The sequence below is a fragment of the Lathyrus oleraceus genome, chromosome 4, assembly GCF_024323335.1.
Source record: "Lathyrus oleraceus cultivar Zhongwan6 chromosome 4, CAAS_Psat_ZW6_1.0, whole genome shotgun sequence".
NCBI lineage: Eukaryota > Viridiplantae > Streptophyta > Magnoliopsida > Fabales > Fabaceae > Lathyrus > Lathyrus oleraceus.
This window is the reverse complement of record NC_066582.1, coordinates 346,160,879-346,184,603: the sequence shown is the minus strand read 5'-3', so window position 1 is coordinate 346,184,603 and position 23,725 is coordinate 346,160,879. Positions and strand designations below refer to the sequence as shown.

Here is a 23,725-nt window from a genome sequence, read left to right as displayed (position 1 = left end):
TAAACCTAGACTCCGTGCTCATGACTTGCAACAAACCGTTGATTCGTGGTTGATCCGTTCATGTATCCTTAATATCAATGGAACTTGGGTGTTGATAAGGTGTAAACCATAATCCACCAAAATGGATGATTGATATTAGGGATGATATGATCCATCCCATGACCTTTGTTTGGTGTGCTTTGCTTGATCCTTGAGTGTGATTGTTGCATTCATGCATCCATGCACCCATTTGCATCCATATCATCAAAATGATAAGAAAATCTTCAAGGAACTTAAGAGGTCTATTTGCAAATTTTCAGACATGGAAAGACAAAGAAGGAATACAAAGAAGTACAGCTTCAGACAACCAGACTTGAAAGAGCTAAGGAATTTGACATCCTATGTATTAGATCCTTTTGGTTTTAAAGCTCGTTTTGGGAAGCTTCTTCCTCTTCTGACTACTCAGGTGGATGAAGGGTTGATGAGTGTATTGGTACAGTTTTATGATCCTTTGTACCGTTGCTTCACGTTTCCGGATTTTCAGCTTTTGCCTACACTTGAGGAGTATGCCTATCTTGTGGGTATACCTATTCTAGATCAGTTACCGTTCAGTGCCTTGGAGAGTATTCCTACTTCTCGAGAGATAGCTGATATGTTGCATATAGATGAATCTCTGGTTGGTGCTCATATGACTACCAAAGGTGGAATTCAAGGTCTCCCTTCTGAGTTCCTCATTGCTCAAGCTACTTTGTATGGGAAGGCCATGAGTGAGGACGCCTTCGAGGCCATATTTCTACTTCTCATCTATGGGTTAGTATTGTTCCCCAACATCGACAAATTTGTAGATGTGAACGCTATTCGGATATTCTCTACTCTTAATCCCGTTCCGACTCTGTTGGGTGACACTTACTTTTCTTTGCATATGAGGAATGCAAAGGGTGGTGGTGCCATTGTGTGCTGTTTGCCTCTGTTGTATAAGTGGTTTATTTCTCACTTACCACAGACGGTCGCCTTCAAGGAAAACAAGGGATGTCGACGGTGGTCCATGAGACTTATGTCTCTCACTAATGATGATATCTCTTGGTACAACCATGTGTATGATGGCGTGCAAATTATCGACTCTTGTGGTGAATTCTCCAATGTACCTCTTCTTGGTACATATGGTGGGATTAGCTACAACCCTGTTTTGGCACGTCGTCAGCTTGGGTTCCCCCTAAAGGATAAACCCAATAACATTCTGTTAAAGGGTGTGTTCTTTCAGGAGGGTAAAGATCCCCAAGGCTTAAAAGCTAGGATGGTCCGCGCTTGGCGCAAGATTCATAGGAAAGGAAGGAAGGAGTTAGGACCTAAGAATTGTGTCGCTTTGGAGCCTTACACTTCCTGGGTTAGGAAGAGAGCTTCTGAGTACCTCATGCCGTACGAGTATCCGAGACCTACACCCTTGGTTATGGCTGGGCCTTCAACCCTCCCTGACCAAGGAGTAGAGGAGTTGAGAGATGAAGACCGCTCACGTGCTTGGATCCGTGAACGAGAAGAGTTGCTTCAGCAGATTAAGGAGAAAGATGCTTTAATTGAGTTTCTCGAGCATCAGGTTATTGATGATCCTAGCGATGCATGGACTTCTCTACTTCCTCAGTCTTCCAGGTTTTGGAAGAGGAAGTATGATCAACTTGCCAAAGAGAAGGCAAATATGGAGGCAGCCTATGAGGAGGAGGTGAAGAGGCTTCGCGCATCTTCTCTTCCTGTGTCTCGAGCTTTAGATGATTGTTTCTAGGGATCCATAGGATGATTATTTTCCTTTTCTCTTGTATTTGGTTACCAATGTTGTACTCCTTTGGTGTAAAAAAAGGATATTTTCCAGATGTTATTGATGAGATGTTTCCATATGTGATAAAAGTATAATGTTTCCCAAAATTGGCAAATAGAAATGTAAAAAACAAATCATATGCACAAGCATTACATGCATCATGTGCATAAGCAGGTTTTGTTCCCGGCTTCTCGTTCTGTGGTCTAACTCTGTGTTCTTCATTTATTTTGAAGACAAGCTGACTCACCGGTACTACACCAGAGCCAACTCCTCAAGACTGATGGATCATTTGGAACAAGAGAACCGCGAGCTGAAGGAGGAAGTAGCCAGATTGACTGCCCTAATGGAGTCATTCTTGGCCGCTTAGAGCCAGTCTTCTCCAACACCTGCAACTCCTCCCCAGAGGATGGTCATTTCTGAGGTCGTAACTTCTACTGTGCCTGCTGCAACAACCCACTTTGTGCCATCTATGCCATCCGGTTTCCCTTGGGGAATGCCCGCCAACTTTATGCCAGAGGGTTTTGCTCCAACTCTTGCTTCTCTGCCGGCATCTAGCCCGGTCCTTTCAGTGCCACCTCCCGTCGTGCACACATTGCCAAGGGTTGAAGATACCATCTATCATTCTGAGCCATCTGAGGGCCCAGACGTTTATGAGAAAATGGATGACATGAAAGACCAATTCCTTGAGATTCACAAGGAACTGAAGACTCTAAGAGGGAAGGACCTCTTTGGTAAAAGTGCTGCTGAGTTGTGCCTTGTGCCCAACGTGAAGATCCCTATTAAATTCAAAGTGCCTGACTTTGAGAGGTATAAGGGAAACACATGCCCTCTCAGCCACCTTGTGATGTACGCTCGCAAGATGTCGACACAAACTGATAATGATCAATTGCTCATCCACTATTTCCAAGACAGTCTGTCCGGTGCCGCTCTCCGGTGGTACATGGGTCTGGAAGGGTCGAACATCCGCTCTTTCAACGATCTTGGCGAGGCCTTCGTCAAGCAATATAAATACAATATGGATATGGCTCCTGATAGGGACCAACTGAGGGAAATGTCTCAGAGAGAGAAAGAGACCTTCAAAGAATACGCCCAGAGGTGGCGCGAATTGGCAGCTCAGGTAGTGCCACCCCTTGAGGAGAAAGAGATGACCAAGATCTTCTTAAAGACCATGAGTTCATTCTACTACGAGAGAATGATAGCCAGTGCTCCCTCAGACTTCACCGAGATGGTGAATATGGGAATGAGATTGGAAGAGGGGGTCCGTGAAGGACGTTTGACTCGAGATGAAGGCTCTTCAGCAAAGAAATATGGAAGCTTTGCGAAGAAAAAAGAGGGAGAGGCACATGCCGTGTCTTCCCATGTCAAGAGAAGACCCTCTGTGAAGAGGAAGACTGCTCGCCCAGTCAACAACCAGCATCATGTGGCTCATATAACACCGGTTTTCAGGGAAGCCCAACATTATCAACAACCACAAATTCAGCAATATCAGCAACAACAACAGCGTCCACAACAGCAGGCCTACCAGCCTCGAAATAACAACAAAAATGCCAGTACCAGCTACGAGAGGAAGAGGGTCACCTTTGATCCAATTCCGATGACTTATGCTGAACTCTATCCATCTCTGATCGATAGAAAGTTAATCACTCCGCGAGACCCTCCCGCTGTGCCTACTAACCCCCAGTGGTGGTACAAGCCAGAACTTCATTGTGTATATCATTCCGGTGCTCCCGGACATGACGTGGAGAATTGTTATCCCTTGAAGACCAAGGTGCAAGACCTTGTAAGAAGCGGGATTTTGTTTTTTGAGGACGTAGGTCCGAATGTGAAGAAGAACCCATTGCCCGAGCATGGGAAGTCTGTTAATATGGTCCAGGACTGTCCTGGCAAATACAAAGTTAAATACGTCAGTCATATCCGATAATCACTGGTTGAGATGCATCGCCTGCTGTGTGATTATAGCCATTATGAGCATGACCATGATAAATGTCGAGTATGCTCTGTTAATCAGAGAGGATGTCACCAGGTGCGCAGAGATGTTCAAGAGATGCTGGATGAGGGAGTCATTGAGATCCTTCAGAACAGAAATGTTGACGAAGATGCTCTCGAAGTCAACGTAATTTCTCCGATGTTCCGGATACCTGAGCCTGTTGTCATCAAGTATGATGGTAGCAAGCAAAAGGTTTCTCATACTCTCATCATCAAGCCAGCCGGCCCTGTACCGTACTCCTCCAAAAAAGCAGTTCCTTATCGCTACAATGCTGTAGCAGTAGAAAATGGGAAAGAAGTGTCCCTGCCCTCTTCATCCGTCGTTAATATTGCTGACGTTAGTGGCTTGACCCGTAGTGGTCGTGTATTTTCAGCTCCGTTGAAGCCTCAAGTTGATACTGATTTTGTTGAACGCCCGATTGGGAATGCTGTGAGCACTCCAAATCCGGCACTTGTTGCTAAACCCTCCTCTATGTTGAAAACTCCTACTTCTGCTGGCTCGAGTGGCAATACGAGAGAAGATTGTGATGAGATGCTGAGACTCATCAAAAGGAGTGAGTACAATGTTGTAGACCAGCTTCTACAAACACCGTCCAAAATATTTGTGTTATCACTACTATTAAATTCAGAACCACACCGAGAAGCTCTACAGAAGGTGTTGGATGTGGCGTATGTGGATCACGACGTCACGATAGAACAATTTGAAAGTATTGTTGCAAACATCACCGCTTGTAACAACTTGAGTTTTTGTGATGCTGATCTCCCCGAGGAAGGAAGAGACCACAACTTGGCATTACATATATCTATGAGCTGCAAGGATGACGCCATGTCCAATCTGCTGGTAGACACTGGGTCATCATTAAATGTATTGCCGAAGACGACTCTCGTGAAGTTGTCATATCCGGGGCCTCCCATGAGGCAGAGTGGAGTAGTTGTGAAGGCTTTCGATGGGTCTCGCAAAACTGTGATTGGAGAGGTTGATCTCCCAGTCAAAATCGGACCAAGTGATTTCCAGATTACCTTCCAAGTTATGGATATTCACCCATCGTATAGTTGTCTCTTAGGCAGACCGTCGATTCACGAGGCTGGCGCTGTGACATCCACCCTACACCAGAAACTGAAATTTGTAAAGAATAAGAAGCTGGTGGTGGTAGGGGGAGAAAAGGCTCTCCTGGTAAGCCATTTGTCTTCCTTCTCTTATATAGATGCTGAGGATGAAGTTGGAACTCCGTTCCAAGCTTTATCTATTGCTGAACCTATTGAGAAGAGAACTCCTTCATTTGCTTCCTACAAAGATGCAAAGTTGGCCATTGAGCATGGTGCAACTGCCGATTTGGGGCAAATGATCAAGTTGGAAGACAACAAGTCCCGGGCTGGCATAGGCTACTCTTCTGGGGTCTTCAACAAGCAAGGTTTGTTCAAGAGTGGAGGATTCATCCACACCGGTCAAGGCAAAGAGGTTGCTGCCATTTTGGAAGAGGACGAAGAGGATTCTGGAAATTTCATCATCCCTGGAGGGGTCTGCAATAATTGGGTCGTTGTGGATATTCCGACAGTTATCCATAAGTCAAAGTAATGTTCATTGTGTTTGAAAACCCTTCTCCCATGCCAAAAGGAGAAGTGACAACATTGTCGACGCATAAATACAATGATGTTTTCATCCAATAAATTCATGTTAACTGTTTGTTTTTCCGATTATTTTCCCTTTTCGTTTTTTGCATGAAATTGGTGATCACAAAAAAACCCTAAAAAATAAGAATAAAATCAATCTTTTCATCTGCATAATGATTTACTTGTTTGAATTCTAAAGTCTCTTTTATATCCAAAATCATTATGCAGATTAATCAAACCCATTGAACATATTGATCCGACACCATCTCCCAACTTTGAATTCCCTGTATTTGAGGCGGAAGAAGATGATGTTGAAGAGATTCCTGACGAGATTACCCGTCTACTTGAGCATGAAGAGAAGATCATTCAGCCGCATCTTGAGAATCTGTAAACAGTCAATTTGGGGTCTGAGTATTGTGTGTGAGAAGTGAAGATTGGGGCACTCCTGGAAGAGTCTGTTAAGAAGGGGTTGATTGAGTTGCTACGAGAATACGTCGACGTCTTTTCCTGGTCATATGAGACATGCCTGGTCTAGATACTGATATCGTGCAACATTTCCTACCTTTGAAGCCTGAGTGCGTGCCTGTGAAGCAAAAGCTCAGAAGAACTCATCCCGATATGACAGTAAAAATCAAGGAGGAAGTTCAGAAGCAAATTGATGCGGGGTTTCTGGTGACTTCTACATATCCTCAATGGGTGGCCAATATTGTGCCCGTGCCTAAGAAAGATGGAAAAGTCCGGATGTGTGTGGACTATAGAGACTTGAATAAAGCGAGTCCGAAAGATGATTTTCCACTACCACATATTGATATGTTGGTAGATAATACAACTAAATTCAAAGTCTTCTCATTTATGGACGGATTTTCCGGATATAATCAGATCAAAATGGCACCCGAGGATATGGAGAAGACAACATTCATCACACCTTAGGGAACATTCTGTTATCAGGTGATGCCCTTCAATTTGAAGAACGCCGGAGCCACGTATCAACGAGCTATGACTACTTTGTTTCATGATATGATGCATAAGGAGATCGAGGTATATGTCGATGATTTTATCATTTGATATTTTTTGTAAATTTTCTCTTTTCTGGCTATTTTTAATTCATTCTAAATAGTTTCTGATATTCAAAAAATACAAAAATATTTTCTCAACCTATTTGAATGATGATGGATCTATGAAAAATATTCTCATCAATTTTTTAACTGATTTGAGATTTATTTGAGATTTTAGTTCAATTAGGTTATTTTTATTCATTTTTAATTGATAAAAAATAGTTTCTGACTTTTAAAAATGCTGAATTTTTTTGTCAAACTTTGTTTGACCTTGTTGAACTTGGGATAAATCACTTGGACCTTTCAAGGTTGATTTGAAGTAATTTTGAAGTTTGACCTTTCTTTATTATTTTAATTCAAGTTTATTTTGAATATTAAAAATGCCTAAAAATATTTTGTTCATTTTCTTGACTTCCAATCTTCATCTCACTTCTGTTATCGAGTGATGCCATTCGGTTTGAAGAACGCCGGAGCCACGTATCAACGAGCTATGACTACTTTGTTTCATGATATGATGCATAAGGAGATCGAGGTATATGTCGATGATATGATTGCTAAGTCGAGAACGGAAGTTGAACATGTAGAACACCTGTTGAAGCTTTTTCGGCGTCTGAGGAAGTACAAGCTTCGTCTAAATCCCAACAAGTCTACATTTGGAGTCCGTTCCGGCAAGTTATTGGGCTTCATTGTTAGCGAGAGAGGTATTGAGGTTGATCCTGCAAAGGTCAAAGCAATACAAGAGATGCCTACGCCCAAAACTTAGAAGCAAGTCCGAGGTTTCCTTGGCCGCTTGAATTACATTTCTAGATTTATATCACACATGACTGCCACATGTGCGCCGATATTCAAGATCCTCCGGAAAGATCAGTCCCATGATTGGACCGAGGATTGCCAGAAAACTTTTGACATTATTAAAGAATATTTGTCTGAGCCTCCGATCCTGTCTCCGCCTGTAGAAGGAAGACCATTGATTATGTATCTAACAGTTCTTGAAGACTCAATGGGTTGTGTCCTAGGTCAGCAAGATGAATCGGGGAAGAAAGAGTATGCCATCTACTACTTGAGTAAGAAGTTCACTGATTGTGAGTCTCGATACTCAATGCTTGAGAAAACATGATGTGCTTTGGCTTGGGCTGCTAAGCGCTTAAGCCGGTACATGTTGAATCATACAACTTAGTTGATATCCAAAATGGATCCAATCAAGTATATCTTCGAGAAGCCTGCTTTAACTGGGAGGATTGCCCGTTGGCAGATGTTGTTATCTGAATATGATATCGAGTATCGAGCTCAGAAAGCTATTAAAGGTAGTATTTTGGCTGACCACTTGGTGTAACACCCTTCTAAAATACCCCAATTATTTAATTAAAATAACAACATATATAAATCAGAGTAATTATGCATCCAAGGGTGTCACACAACATTCCACACTATTCACCAAAGTAGCTTGTCATGCTCATTTATTTATCAAATAAAACAGTTGCATAATACGCAGCGGATAGAGATCAAATTATCATTCAAAACATGTAACATATTACATGTAAAATGGTTCACAACCAATCAATAAAATATTCAAAACATCCCATCCCGATGTTACATCTATCAGAGCATGACCCACTAAGGAGACTACACTAGACTCCAAGTATTAGCTTCTACTCAACTCATTGCTCGTTACCTGAAAAATAGTTGTAAGGGTGAGTTCCTCAATCGATATAATAAGCATTATAAATTTTCATGTCATGTTAAGTAAATAACACATTTCATCACCCAATCAGATTACACATTCAGCAACGGCAACATCAACTCAATCATACTCATACTCAATGTCAACACAACCACACGTATAATATTGGAATACATCCATTCATATTATACGCCATACATACATTATGCAATGAGACTCCACACATGCGGTACCGACTATTCTTGAACATATAGTTCAAGCTCACCGATCAATCCAGATACGGCTACTAAGCTCACTAGTCCCACTCATTTGAGATCTAATGACTCACTCACTAATTCCTCACCATGGGAATTAGCTACAGCCCCGAAGGCTATGCTATGCACACTAATCACCTAGTATGCCAACATCAACAACAATTCACAATGATTCACTCACTAATTCCTCACCATGGGAATTAGCTACAGCCCCACAGGCTATGCTATGCACGCTAATCATCTAGCAATGCAACATCAACAACAATTCACAATGGACATATGCTCACACTCTAAGCCATACAACAGTCCATTCACAAATACATGCATAATATATACATTCACAGCATTATGCATATCATCATACATCATCAACACATGTATCAACACATCATATCATGTCAAATAATTAAACACAGTATTAGCACACTCTACTAATACCTATACTGCTCAAAACAGCGGGAAATAATCCCTACTATATCACACACCGATATAGGCAACCACCAATTAGGCACACAACATTTTAATTAACACTTTTTCCACTCTGCAACAGCGTTAACCGGTTAACGCCCTGGGTTAACCGGTTAACGCAGCACAACACGCTTCCTGTCCCAAAACTTAACAGTGTTAACCGGTTAACACCCTGGGTTAACCGGTTAACGCAGCACAAACAGCAATATTTCAGCAATCACAACAGTGTTAACCGGTTAACGCCCTGGGTTAACCGGTTAACGCAAGCAAAACAACACATTTTCACAATTCAAAACAGTGTTAACCGGTTAACACCCTGGGTTAACCGGTTAACGCAAGACAGAAGCTGTTCCTGCGCTAACTCAAGGCAGAATGCAGAATCCTCCGCATTTTCCGCCATTGGAGGACTTCCGGACCTCCGATTCCAATTCCGTAAAAAGCTATACGTTCGGGAATTTACAACTAACCCAAACACAGATTCAATTACAGTCTAACACAACTTATTCATCAAAATTTCTCAGCATTTCAAAATCCCAATTAGGGTCAATTCACGGTTTATCACTACCCATTACATGCTAACCCATAATACCCATTAAACGACGATAAACCCCCCTTACCTGAGTTAATCCGGCGAATCTTTAAGCTCCAAGCTCTTCTCTTCTTCAACCCTCTTCCTCTTGCTCTGCCTCTTGCCCCTTTTCCTCTTTCAGCCGCTTCTCTGAGTTTCACGTGAAAACCTTATTTTCCAAATGAAACTCTTTTCCTTATTCCAACTTATATATTTTCCAAATTATATTATTATTCCAATAATAATAATAATTCAATAATTCCAAAATAATAATAATAATAATAATCCAATTATCTAATTAAATTAATAAATATATTATTAACTTAATTTAAATAATTATCATATTATTATCGGGGTGTTACAACTCTCCCCCACTAAAAGAGTTTTCGTCCTCGAAAACATACCTCAAGCGAACAACTCTGGGTAAGACTCCTTCATCTTACTCTCCAGTTCCCAAGTCACATTGCCACCTGCTGGTCCTCCCCAAGCTACCTTCACCAAGGCAATCTCTTTACCCCGCAACTGCTTCAACTCTCGATCCTCAATTCTCATAGGTGATGTTTCAACAGTCAGGTTATCTCTCACCTGTACATCATCTATTTGGACTACATGCGACGGATCATGAATGTACCTCCTCAGCTGAGACACATGAAAAACCTCATGCAAATTCGCAAGCGACGGCGGTAAAGCGATACGATAGGCTACCTCCCCTATCCTCTCCAAAATCTGATAAGGACCAATAAATCGAGGTGTCAACTTTTTCGACTTCAAAGCTCGCCCAACACCAGTTATCGGAGTAACACGAAGAAACACATGATCTCCCTCTTGAAACTCAAGTGACTTCCTCCTCTTATCATGATAACTCTTCTGACGACTCTGAGCAATTCTCATCTTCTCCTGAATCATCTTAATCTTTTCCGTAGTTTGTTGAACAATCTCCGGTCCAACCACAGCACTCTCACCGGACTCATACCAACATAAAGGCGTCCGACATCTCCTACCATACAAAGCTTCAAACGGTGCCATACCAATGCTCGAATGAAAACTATTGTTGTAGGTAAACTCAATCAAAGGCAAATAACAATCCCAAGCACCTCCCTTTTCCAAAACACAAGCCCTCAAAAGATCCTCTAATGACTGAATCGTCCTCTCAGTCTGACCATCAGTCTGCGGATGATATGCAGAACTCAATCTCAGCTTAGTTTCCAAAGCCCTCTGCAAACCTTCCCAGAACTTCGATGTAAATCTAGGATCTCTGTCCGAAACAATACTCGACGGAATACCATGCAAACTTACAACCTTCTCAATATACAACTCGGCTAATCTCTCTAACGGATAATCCATTCTGATCGGAATGAAATGAGCCGATTTTGTCAATCTGTCAACAATCACCCAAATAGCTTCAAAATTCTTACTTGTCCTCGGCAAACCAGAAACAAAATCCATACTGATACTATCCCACTTCCACTCTGGAATAGCCAACGGTTGCATTAGCCCAGACGGCTTCTGATGCTCAATCTTTGACTTCTGACAAGTCAAGCAGGAATAAATAAAACTCGCAATTTCTCTTTTCATTCCCGGCCACCAAAATAACTTCTTCAAATCATGATACATCTTCGTAGCTCCAGGATGAATACTCAAGCCACTACGATGTCCTTCCTCCAGAATACTCTTCTTAAGTTCGGTAACATCCGGAATACACACCCGATTACCAAATTTCAAAACACCATTCTCATCAACTCTGAATTCACCACCTTGGCCTTGATTCACTAAAGTCAACTTATCAACCAAAAACACATCGGATTTCTGACCCTCTCTGATCTCATCCAGAATACCACTCTTCAACTTCAACATTCCCAATTTAACACTCTTGTGAGTACTCTCACACACCAAACTCAAGTCTCTAAACTGCTCAATCAAATCCAATTCCTTAACCATTAACATAGACATATGCAATGATTTCCGACTCAATGCATCAGCCACTACGTTTGCTCTACCCGGATGGTAATTCAAACCAAAGTCATAATCCTTCAGAAACTCTAACCATCTCCTCTGTCTCATATTCAGCTCTTTCTGATCAAACAAATACTTTAAACTTTTATGGTCACTGAAAACCTCAAATCTTGATCCATACAAGTAATGCCTCCATAACTTCAGAACAAACACTACAGCTGCTAACTCTAAATCGTGTGTCGGATAGTTCTTCTCATGAACCCTCAGCTGTCTCGAAGCATAAGCTATAACCTGCTTATTCTGCATCAACACACCACCCAAGCCCAACAATGAAGCATCACAGTAAACCTCAAATGATTCCGACGGACTCGGTAATATCAGAATAGGAGCAATAGTTAACCTTCTCTTTAACTCTTGGAAACCTTCTTCACATTTTGAGTCCCAAACAAACGCTTGCCCTTTTCTGGTCAACATCGTCAACGGTAACGCCAACTTAGAAAATCCCTCAATGAACTTCCTATAATAACCGGCAAGTCCAAGAAAACTCCTTATCTCAGAAACTGACTTCGGAGCTTCCCACTTAGATACCGCTTCTATCTTAGAAGGATCAACAGCAACACCGCCTCTTGAAATCACATGACCAAGAAAACTAACCTCTTCTAACCAAAATTCACATTTAGAGAGTTTAGCAAATAACTTCTTTTCTCGTAGAACTTCTAAAACCACTCTCAAATGCTCAGCATGCTCTTCTTCAGATTTCGAATACACCAAAATGTCATCAATAAACACCACAACAAACTGGTCTAGGTACGGATGGAAAATCCTATTCATATACTCCATGAATACTCCAGGCGCATTAGTCACGCCAAAAGGCATTACAGAATACTCATAATGTCCATACCTTGTTCTGAAAGCAGTCTTCTGAATATCCTCAGTTTTCACACGTATCTGATGATACCCAGATCTCAAATCTATCTTGCTGAACACACTCGCACCAACCAATTGATCCATCAAATCATCAATCCTCGGCAAAGGATACCGATTCTTGATCGTCACTTTATTCAGTTGCCTGTAGTCCACACACAACCTCATAGTACCTTCTTTCTTCTTAACCAATAGCACTGGTGCACCCCACGGTGACACACTCGGACGAATAAATTTCTTATCCAACAGATCTTCCAACTGACTCTTCAATTCAGTTAACTCAACAGCAAACATACGGTACGGAGCCATCGATATCGGTCTAGTACCAGGTACCAAATCAATCGAGAACTCAACTTCACGTTCTGGCGGCAATTCATTCACTTCTTCCGGAAACACATCAGGAAAATCACACACCACGGCTAGATCGCAAATCACCAGTTTATCTTTAGCCTCCAAGGTCGCTAACAGCATAAACAACTCTGCCCCATCTGCCACTTCCTCATTCACCTGCCTTGCTGATAGAAACAAACTCTTTCCTTCCTCAATCTCAGGAAAGATCACAGTCTTATCAAAACAGTTGATATAAACTCGGTTAAACACCAACCAGTTCATTCCCAAGATAACATCAATCTGCACTAGTGGAAGACACACAAGGTCTATCCCAAAGTCTCTACCAAAAATACTCAAAGGACAATTCAAACAAACTGAAGTAGTAGTCACTGAACCCTTCGCAGGAGTATCAATCACCATACTTCCATGCATCTCAGATATCTCTAACTTAAGTTTCACAGCACAATCCAAAGATATAAAGGAATGAGTAGCACCTGTGTCAATAATAGCTACAAGAGGAAAGCCATTAATATAACACGTACCTCTGATCAAACGATCATCTGCAGAAGTCTCAGAACCCGATAAAGCAAAGACCTTGCCTCCTGACTGATTCTCTTTCTTCGGCTTAGGACACTGTGGACTGATATGACCCAACTCTCCACAGTTGAAACAAGTTACAGTCTTCAACCGACACTCTGCAGCCAAATGACCACCTTTGCCACACTTGAAACACTTCATCTCAGCACTGGTACACTCATGGACACGATGTCCAGCCCGACCACATCTATAACACTTAGCAGGGGCACTAGAGTCTCCCCCACTAGGCCTCTTCATCCCACTCTGCTTCTGAAAACCTTTGCCAGCTACATACGGTTTTCCACGATCATTCTGATTCTTGCCTTTCCTATCAACCCTTTGCTGATAGCTCTCTGCTCTGGCTTTGGAATCCTGTTCAAAAATCCTGCAACAGTCAACCAAGTCAGAAAACACTCTGATCCGCTGATATCCAATAGCCTGTTTGATCTCGGGACGCAACCCGTTCTCAAACTTCACACATTTCGAAAATTCTCCAGCAGCCTCATTATAGGGAGTGTAATACTTCGACAGCTCTGTGAACTTAGCAGCATATTCAGTAACAGACTTGTTACCCTGCTTCAATTCCAAAAACTCTATCTCTTTCTTTCCTCTGACATCCTCTGGAAAGTACTTCCTCAGGAATCTCTCTCTGAACACAGCCCAAGTGATTTCAGCATTCCCAGCAGTTTCCAACTCAGTGCGGGTAGCAACCCACCAATCATCAGCTTCTTCTGACAGCATATGCGTACCGAACCTGACCTTCTGGTTCTCGGCACACTCAGTCACTCGGAAGATTCTCTCTATCTCCTTCAACCACTTCTGAGCACCATCTGGATCGTATGCTCCCTTGAACATTGGAGGATTGTTCTTCTGGAACTCACTCAGTTGACGAGCAGCTCCCATTCCCACCACATTCGGATTCCCTCCAAGCACTCCAGCTAGCATACCCAGAGCCTCAGCAATCGCAGCATCATCTCTACCTCTTCCAGCCATCTCTATTCTGAAAACCCAAACAAACTAAAACAATAAGTACTGATAGGGTTACACAACACCTATCCCGTACAGGGGAAACAGAATAATTACGACTCGACTCGACCGACTATGCTCTGATACCACTAATGTAACACCCTTCTAAAATACCCCAATTATTTAATTAAAATAACAACATATATAAATCAGAGTAATTATGCATCCAAGGGTGTCACACAACATTCCACACTATTCACCAAAGTAGCTTGTCATGCTCATTTATTTATCAAATAAAACAGTTGCATAATACGCAGCGGATAGAGATCAAATTATCATTCAAAACATGTAACATATTACATGTAAAATGGTTCACAACCAATCAATAAAATATTCAAAACATCCCATCCCGATGTTACATCTATCAGAGCATGACCCACTAAGGAGACTACACTAGACTCCAAGTATTAGCTTCTACTCAACTCATTGCTCGTTACCTGAAAAATAGTTGTAAGGGTGAGTTCCTCAATCGATATAATAAGCATTATAAATTTTCATGTCATGTTAAGTAAATAACACATTTCATCACCCAATCAGATTACACATTCAGCAACGGCAACATCAACTCAATCATACTCATACTCAATGTCAACACAACCACACGTATAATATTGGAATACATCCATTCATATTATACGCCATACATACATTATGCAATGAGACTCCACACATGCGGTACCGACTATTCTTGAACATATAGTTCAAGCTCACCGATCAATCCAGATACGGCTACTAAGCTCACTAGTCCCACTCATTTGAGATCTAATGACTCACTCACTAATTCCTCACCATGGGAATTAGCTACAGCCCCGAAGGCTATGCTATGCACACTAATCACCTAGTATGCCAACATCAACAACAATTCACAATGATTCACTCACTAATTCCTCACCATGGGAATTAGCTACAGCCCCACAGGCTATGCTATGCACGCTAATCATCTAGCAATGCAACATCAACAACAATTCACAATGGACATATGCTCACACTCTAAGCCATACAACAGTCCATTCACAAATACATGCATAATATATACATTCACAACATTATGCATATCATCATACATCATCAACACATGTATCAACACATCATATCATGTCAAATAATTAAACACAGTATTAGCACACTCTACTAATACCTATACTGCTCAAAACAGCGGGAAATAATCCCTACTATATCACACACCGATATAGGCAACCACCAATTAGGCACACAACATTTTAATTAACACTTTTTCCACTCTGCAACAGCGTTAACCGGTTAACGCCCTGGGTTAACCGGTTAACGCAGCACAACACGCTTCCTGTCCCAAAACTTAACAGTGTTAACCGGTTAACACCCTGGGTTAACCGGTTAACGCAGCACAAACAGCAATATTTCAGCAATCACAACAGTGTTAACCGGTTAACGCCCTGGGTTAACCGGTTAACGCAAGCAAAACAACACATTTTCACAATTCAAAACAGTGTTAACCGGTTAACACCCTGGGTTAACCGGTTAACGCAAGACAGAAGCTGTTCCTGCGCTAACTCAAGGCAGAATGCAGAATCCTCCGCATTTTCCGCCATTGGAGGACTTCCGGACCTCCGATTCCAATTCCGTAAAAAGCTATACGTTCGGGAATTTACAACTAACCCAAACACAGATTCAATTACAGTCTAACACAACTTATTCATCAAAATTTCTCAGCATTTCAAAATCCCAATTAGGGTCAATTCACGGTTTATCACTACCCATTACATGCTAACCCATAATACCCATTAAACGACGATAAACCCCCCTTACCTGAGTTAATCCGGCGAATCTTTAAGCTCCAAGCTCTTCTCTTCTTCAACCCTCTTCCTCTTGCTCTGCCTCTTGCCCCTTTTCCTCTTTCAGCCGCTTCTCTGAGTTTTACGTGAAAACCTTATTTTCCAAATGAAACTCTTTTCCTTATTCCAACTTATATATTTTCCAAATTATATTAGTATTCCAATAATAATAATAATTCAATAATTCCAAAATAATAATAATAATAATAATCCAATTATCTAATTAAATTAATAAATATATTATTAACTTAATTTAAATAATTATCATATTATTATCGGGGTGTTACACTTGGCACATCAACCAATCAAAGATTATCAGTCAGTTCAGTATGACTTCCCAGACGAAGAGATTCTGTATTTGAAAATGAAAGTTTGTGATGAACCTACACTTGATGAAGGGCCAGAACCTGGTTCCAGATGGAGTATGGTGTTTGATGGCGCTGTAAATCAATATGGAAGTGGTATTGGGGCAGTGATTGTTACTCCTTAGGGCACACATTTTCCTTTTACAGCAAGGCTAACTTTCAAATGCACGAATAATATGGTTGAGTATGAGGCCTGTATTATGGGATTGGAGGAGTGCATTGATCTTAGGATCAAACATCTTGATGTTTATGGTGATTCGGCCCTCGTTGTTAATCAGATTAAGGGTGAATGGGAAACGAATCAGCCTGGCCTCATCCCATATAGAGATTATGCGAGGAGGATTTCAACGTTCTTTACCGAGGTTGACTTCCATCATATTCCTCGAGATGAGAATCGGATGGCAGATGCTCTTGCTACACTTGTTTCAATGATTGTGGTAAGACTTTGGAATGAAGTTCCCAATATCACTGTGATGCGCTTGGATAGACCAACTCATGTGTTCGCAGTTGAAGAAGTGAAAGATGATAAGCCATGGTATTATGATATCAAGTGTTTTCTTCAGAGCCAGATTTACCCGCCCGGGGCATCTGTGAAAGATAGGAAAACTTTGAGGAGATTATCGGGAAGTTTCTACCTCAATGATGATGTACTTTATAAGAAAATTTTTGACATGGTGCTGCTCAGATGTGTGGATAGACACGAAGCAGACATGTTGATGACTGAGGTCTATGAGGGTTCATTTGGTACACATTCCAATGGACATGCCATGGCTAGAAAGATGTTGAGAGCAGGCTACTATTGGTTGACAATGGAGTCTGACTGCTGCAAATACGTGAAGAAATGCCATAAGTGTCAGATTTATGCGGATAAGATTCATATTCCTCCGACACTTCTGAATGTGATTTCATCACCTTCGCCTTTCTCTATGTGGGGAATCGACATGATTGACATGATAGAACCGAAAGCGTCCAACGGTCACAGATTCATTCTCGTAGCAATTGACTACTTCACCAAATGGGTTGAAGCGACATCATATGCAAATGTGACCAGGCAGGTGGTCGTGAAATTTATCAAGAATCAACTCATATGTCGGTATGGTGTGCCAGATAAGATCATTACTGATAATGGATCTAACTTGAACAACAAGATGATGAAAGAGTTGTGTAATGAGTTCAAGATCGCACATCATAATTCTTCTCCTTACAGACCCAAGATGAATGGGACTGTTGAAGATGCTAATAAGAATATTAAGAGAATCATACAAAAGATGGTTGTTACGTACAAGGATTGGCATGAGATGCTGCCATTTGCTTTACATGGATATCGTAGGTCTATCCGCACTTCGACAGGGGCAACCCCTTTCTCTCTTATTGATGGCATGGATGCGGTGCTCCCAGTAGAGGTGGAGATCCCATCAATGAGAGTCTTGATGGAAGCCAAGTTGACTGATGCTGAATGGGTTCAGAGTCGTTATGATCAGTTGAATTTGATTGAAGAAAAGAGATTGGCTGCCATGTGCCACGGTCAATTATATCAGCAAAGGATGAAGAAAGCCTTTGATAAGAAGGTTAAGCCTCGTGTGTTCCGAGAGGGTGACCTTGTGCTCAAGAAAGTCTTGTCTTTCGCGCCCGATTCCAGGGGCAAGTGGACTCCAAACTATGAAGGTCCATATGTTGTTAAGAGAGCCTTTTCAAGCGGTGCATTGATACTTACAACTATGGATGGGGAGGACTTCACTCGTCCTGTGAATTCAGATGCAGTCAAGAAATACTTCGCCTAAAAATAAAAACAGAATAGCTCGCTAAGTTGAAAACCCGAAAGGGCGGCTTAGGAAAAAAAGGAGCGTCTCGGTGGATTGAAAACCCGAAAGGGCGATCCAGGAAAAAATTAGAGACATGAAAAAAATGAATATATGTATCCCGCTAGATTGAGTACCTCACCCTGGGGCAATCTAGGCAAAAATAGGGATTTGGCAAGTAACTGCATCCTGACAAGATTTTGTTCTACAACTGTCATCCATCAGAGATTCTCACTCATTCATCATCAACCAAAGCTTCAAATACATCAGATTCAGAATTGGTGGAGAAATGGCCATTATGTTCAATGTAGCCCTTTTCCAATATATATCACCAATTTCAAATTTGTAAAGATCTATGGAGTCTTGCCATTTGCAGACTACCATTCCATCAAATAAGTTTGAGCCTTTATCCAATTATTTGCACTCTTATTTATTTTTATTCAATAAATGTTTTGCATGTTTTAATTAAAAAAAAATCATTATTTTAAATAATCAAATCTTTCATAATTCGTTTTTAAACAAAGTGAACATTCACAATGATGAAGGGATACTGGGGATGTCTTCTGTGCTCTCCCAAGGATGGTAAGATTCTCGACAGGGTAAGACATTTGTTCATATTCCTGGCATGCTTGCGTCCTCTCCCTCCGGAGCCTCTTTTGGTTCTTTCTCTCAAGCAGAGTGTTGGGTAAGATTATTCATCTCTCCTTCCTCAGCAGATATGATCTCATTGGTAGGAAAATATCTGGTGATCTTTAGAAGCTTCTGGGTTTTGGCTGTTACCTTTCAGAGATTCATCCTCCTTTTTGATAACTTTCTCGCTAGAGTTGCTTCTACGTCGGAGCTCATCTGTGTAATGACTTTACCCCCAATTGGAATGGATGATGCTCATTCCCCTGCAGAAATCTCTGTTTCCTGGTATTTCTTGCCCCTCATCAGATTGGATATCTTTCCACTGGGTCTGGCTTTCTCTCTTAAGATGTAGTACCAGATGTTTGTGTACTTATTCTTTGGACCTGTTTGTGCTAGAAATGTCTGTTTGTCAGCATTCATCATACATAAACCACGCATGTGTGCATATAATTCTAAAATATTCAGATATTCATGTTGCATTCTTTGCCATATACCTCTGATTGATATCCCCTGCTAGTTGGTAATACATTTCCCCAAGCAGATGTCTGTGTCTGATCCCTCAATATAGAGTCAGCCCCTTAAGCAGAAAGTGTCTATCCTTCCTTCAATATTCCCTACCGAGTTATATCCTCGTGGATGATGGTTGTTTCTGCTTCCTCCCAACACATATATTGGGATGGAATTCCCCATTGAGTTATATCCTCATAGGGACAAGCTTTGTTTCATCGTGCCTATCTAGTTTGATCCTAGACTGGCCTCTTATGACTGTTTCCTGCACTCCCCTGTGGTATAGATGAATAAGTTGCTCAGTAACCAGTAATCGTTCATCTCATCCCCGACGGAGTCTGTAGTTTTCTATCTTTGTACCGGTAGTTGTAAACCCTATTTCATCCCCTTGCAGAGTTAACCTTTTGTTCATCCTAATCGACGACAGTTACTTTTCCGTGGTTTTCTACCCAGTATCCGGTAGATGTAACCCCTTCCTTGACGGTTATCTTTATCCAATATTCGGTATCGATATTCCGTCACCCTTTTCTTTTTGAGCATATCTCCCAGTAACCGGTGATATGTCTCCCGGATCGTTGCCTTCGTCAACGTATCCCCAGTGAGTCATCTCTCATTTACCCTTTTTTGTTGGTAATGATTGTTTCTCCCCCCCGGATTGGCCATCATTATATGCCTAGTATTCGGTATCCCGATGAACTTTCTTTTCGGTCGATTTATCCTTTATTTACCCAGTAACCGGTTGTGGATAATTGATCGGTCACCATTTTACTTGATTTTCATCATGTTTTCAGCCAAAATTCATCAATGTGGTAACACTTTATTTTGAGTTTTAGTGTTTGAGTTTTAAGTATTTCATATTTGAGTATTTTTATGCTTATTTTGCTTTTGGTGTTAATTTAAGTTTTTAGATGCGTTTGATGTCGTTTCCATGGTATTGTGCATGTTTCAGAAGTAGTTGAAGAGTCGGAAGTGCCAAGGCAACAATGGAAGAGTTAAAGAAAAAAAATAAAATTTTGGAGCCAAACACGGCCCGTGTCTCCTGACACGGCCCGTGCTGCAAGCTCAACTTCTTCCCATACAAAAACCACAGAGCCAACACGGCCGACCGTGTTGCTTGGTACGACCCGTGTTGGCAGGTGCGCTGAATTTTCTGATTTTCTTGTTTTCACTCATGAAGTGATCCCGGAGGGCATTTTGGACTTTTTGGCTTGGCTGTAATGTGTACTGTGCTATTTAGACCTAAGAAAAGAAGAAAAGAGAACGACGGGACAAAGAGAAGGGAGAATCAAGATTTTTGGAGAACGGAGATCATCAAGCGCGGAAGCAATTGAAGATCGAAGCTATCTAATCTCTTGTAATGTCTAATTTTACATTTGTACCTTCTTTGAATAGTATGATGAGCTAAACCCCCCTATGCTAGGGGGTGTCCCAGAATTACTTTTGTAATGAACCTTTTTCCTACAATTTTATGAATGTTTATGTTTTTATGAATCCAATTTGTTATACACGAGTGTAATGCTTGCCGTATTTGAAAATTAGGTATTGATTTGGAGGTAAAGGAGGTCGGACAAATCCCTTTATCACTTTGTGTATAAGAACATCGCTAATTTCTCTTAAGAATGAGGATCTAATAGTGATGATGGGAAATTCTTGATATTCATACATGGGATTAATATTCTTTTGAATGGCTAAGGAATTGGGATTTAAAATTGAATGTTAATGGTTTCTGGCTAAGGAATTAGGGGAAACTATTCTTGAGAATCATATTGGATCATTCTAGCATAGATTTTATGAAATAAGGATTAAGTTTATTTCAAAGCAATTCATACACCTCGGACCTAGCATGCTTAATTTTACTGCGTTAAAAATTCTCTATTTTTCCTTTATATTTTACAGAGCAAATTTACTCTTCACTTACCAAACACAGGTTCTTTTGTTTAATTGAATCATTACCAACACTGATAGTTCCTACGCAGTCCTCGAGATCGATACTCAGGATAATTCCTTTTCATTACTACATCGGTAAAAATAGTACACTTGCTATTTTCCCGATCAAGTTTTTGGTGCTGTTGCCGGGGACTGCCAAACTATCTGTTAATAATTATTCAATTGGAATTTTGTTGCTCTGCAACAAAATTTTTACTTTATTTTATTTGTTTATTTCACTTTGCCTATCCTAACAACTGTCTAATATTTTTATGCGAGGTAAGGCCTCAGCTGAATTTATTTTTGACGCAGAACCAGAACGATCGTTGCGAGCACGAATCAGAAAAGCCAGACGCGACAGACTGGAAGCGCCAGAAGAACCGCTGATAGTTTCTGATTCCGAGAAAGAGGAAACCGTTTCAATTCATTTGGAACACTCTGATTCTAAAAATTCAGATACCGAGCCTGAAACTACGGCAGATGCCCCACCTCTTGTGGAGAGATTATTAGGTGATTACGGGGGAGCTAATGCCCCGCTTGGAAGGATGACAATAGTGAATCAACCAGTCAATGTTGCCTACTTTCAACTTCACCCCTCAACGATACGGCAACTTGAAAGGAGACCTTTCTCAGGAAAAATTAACGAAGATGCCAACAAGCATTTGCAGAGGTTTCTTACGATGACTACGTCGTTAAAGATTGAGGGGAATTCTGAGGAAGCTAAGAAGCTGGTCATGTTTCCGTTTACACTGTCAGAAGATGCTGAAGAGTGGTTCTACTCTTTACCTGCTGGAAGCATCACAACTTGGCAACAGATGGAGACAACTTTTCTCAACAAGTACTTTCCGGCTTCTGCATACATCCGAAAGAGGTACGACATAGTGAATTTTAAACAGAAAGAAGGAGAGTCACTTGGAGATGCGTATAAGAGGTTCAAACGATTGTTGGTTGCATGTCCTACTCATAATATGGATGCAACGAAGCAAATGAAGAATTTTGTAAATGGTCTTCGGCTGAAGACTAAGCAACTCATTGACACAGCAGCTGGTGGCTCAACCAATTTTACAACAGCCACTGGTATTAAAAAGATTATCGAAGCCATTGCAGCCAATGAGCACCTGGAGTTGTATGACCGCAGTGTTAGTCAACCCGAAGGGATAATTGACCTGAAATTGGCAAACCAAGTGGTGAAGATGGAAGATCAAATAGTAGCTGAAGTAGAAAGGAGACTGAAGAAGATGGCTATTGATACCCAAACTGTTGCACAGGTTCAACAGGTTCAACCAACTCACACTAGTAATTGCGAAATTTGTGGAGGACCTCATCTTACCGTACATTGCGTTGCTACCGTACAACAAATTGAGGAGATCAAGTTTCTTAGGCAGAACAACCCTTATTCAAACACATACAATCCGGGTTGGAAAACCCATCCTAATTTCTCATGGAAGGATCAACAAGGAAATGTGCAGAACCAACCACAGCAACAACAATTTCGACCTCAGCAACAACAACCGTATCAACAACATCAACAACAGTTTCAACAATAGGTACCAAGAAAAGCTGATTGGGAGCTTGCCATTGAGAAGATGGCCGCTCAAAGCTCTCAATTTCAAGAAGAGACTCGGAGTAATTTAAAGAACACAGGTGCTTCAATTAAGAATCTTGAAATCCAGATGAGTCAGATATCCCAACAACTAGCGGTCTCTCCACAACAGGGAGTTTTACCAAGTTCTACGGTTACTAATCCAAGAGAAAATAATCATGTGAATGCGGTGACCACAAGGAATGGTAAGTCGAAAGAAATACCTGAGAAGAGTTCTGAAGAAGAAGACTTATTGCTTGAAGTTGATCTAGAGATAAAAGAAAATGAGGTTGCAAATGAAGAGGTCACCCATGATGAACAAGTGGTTAAAGATAAAGTGATTGATCCAAAACCGGCCGTCAAACTTCCATTCCCAACAAGGAATAAGAAGAAGGGGCAGCATGAGAAAAACTTTGAGAAGTTCTTGGAGATGTTTAAAAAGCTTGAGCTAAACATTCCGTTCTTGGAGGCGCTTGAGCAAATGCCTACCTACGCTAAGTTCATGAAAGACATCATCTCGAAGAAGCGAACCATAGAGACTAACCCTATTATTCTAACTGAAACTTGTAGTGCCATTTTGCCGGGTATGAAGGTTCCCGTGAAAAAGAAGGATCGAGGTTCTGTGACTATCCCGTGTACCATTGGCGATAGATCCTTCAAGAAAGCTCTAATTGATTTGGGAGCGAGTGTAAGTCTTATGCCGCTGTCCATTTATAAGAGGTTGGGAATAGGAAAAATTCAAGATACGAGAATGACACTCCAGTTTGCTGACCACTCTGTGAAGAGACCTTATGGGATAGTAGAAGATGTGCTAGTAAAGATCGACAAGTTTGTGTTTCCGGTAGATTTTGTCATTTTGGAAATGCCGGAAGATGAAGAGATACCAA

At 41.2% G+C, this 23,725-nt stretch overlaps 1 protein-coding gene across 1 annotated transcript; it reads left to right on the top strand.

Annotated features, from left to right (window-relative positions):
• The first annotated feature begins 21,936 nt into the window (after positions 1-21,936).
• On the top strand, positions 21,937-22,803 carry LOC127137369 (uncharacterized). The gene has a single exon (XM_051063838.1). The coding sequence runs from the start codon at positions 21,937-21,939 to the stop codon at positions 22,801-22,803; it is 867 nt and encodes a 288-aa protein (XP_050919795.1).
• Positions 22,804-23,725: the final 922 nt, after the last annotated feature.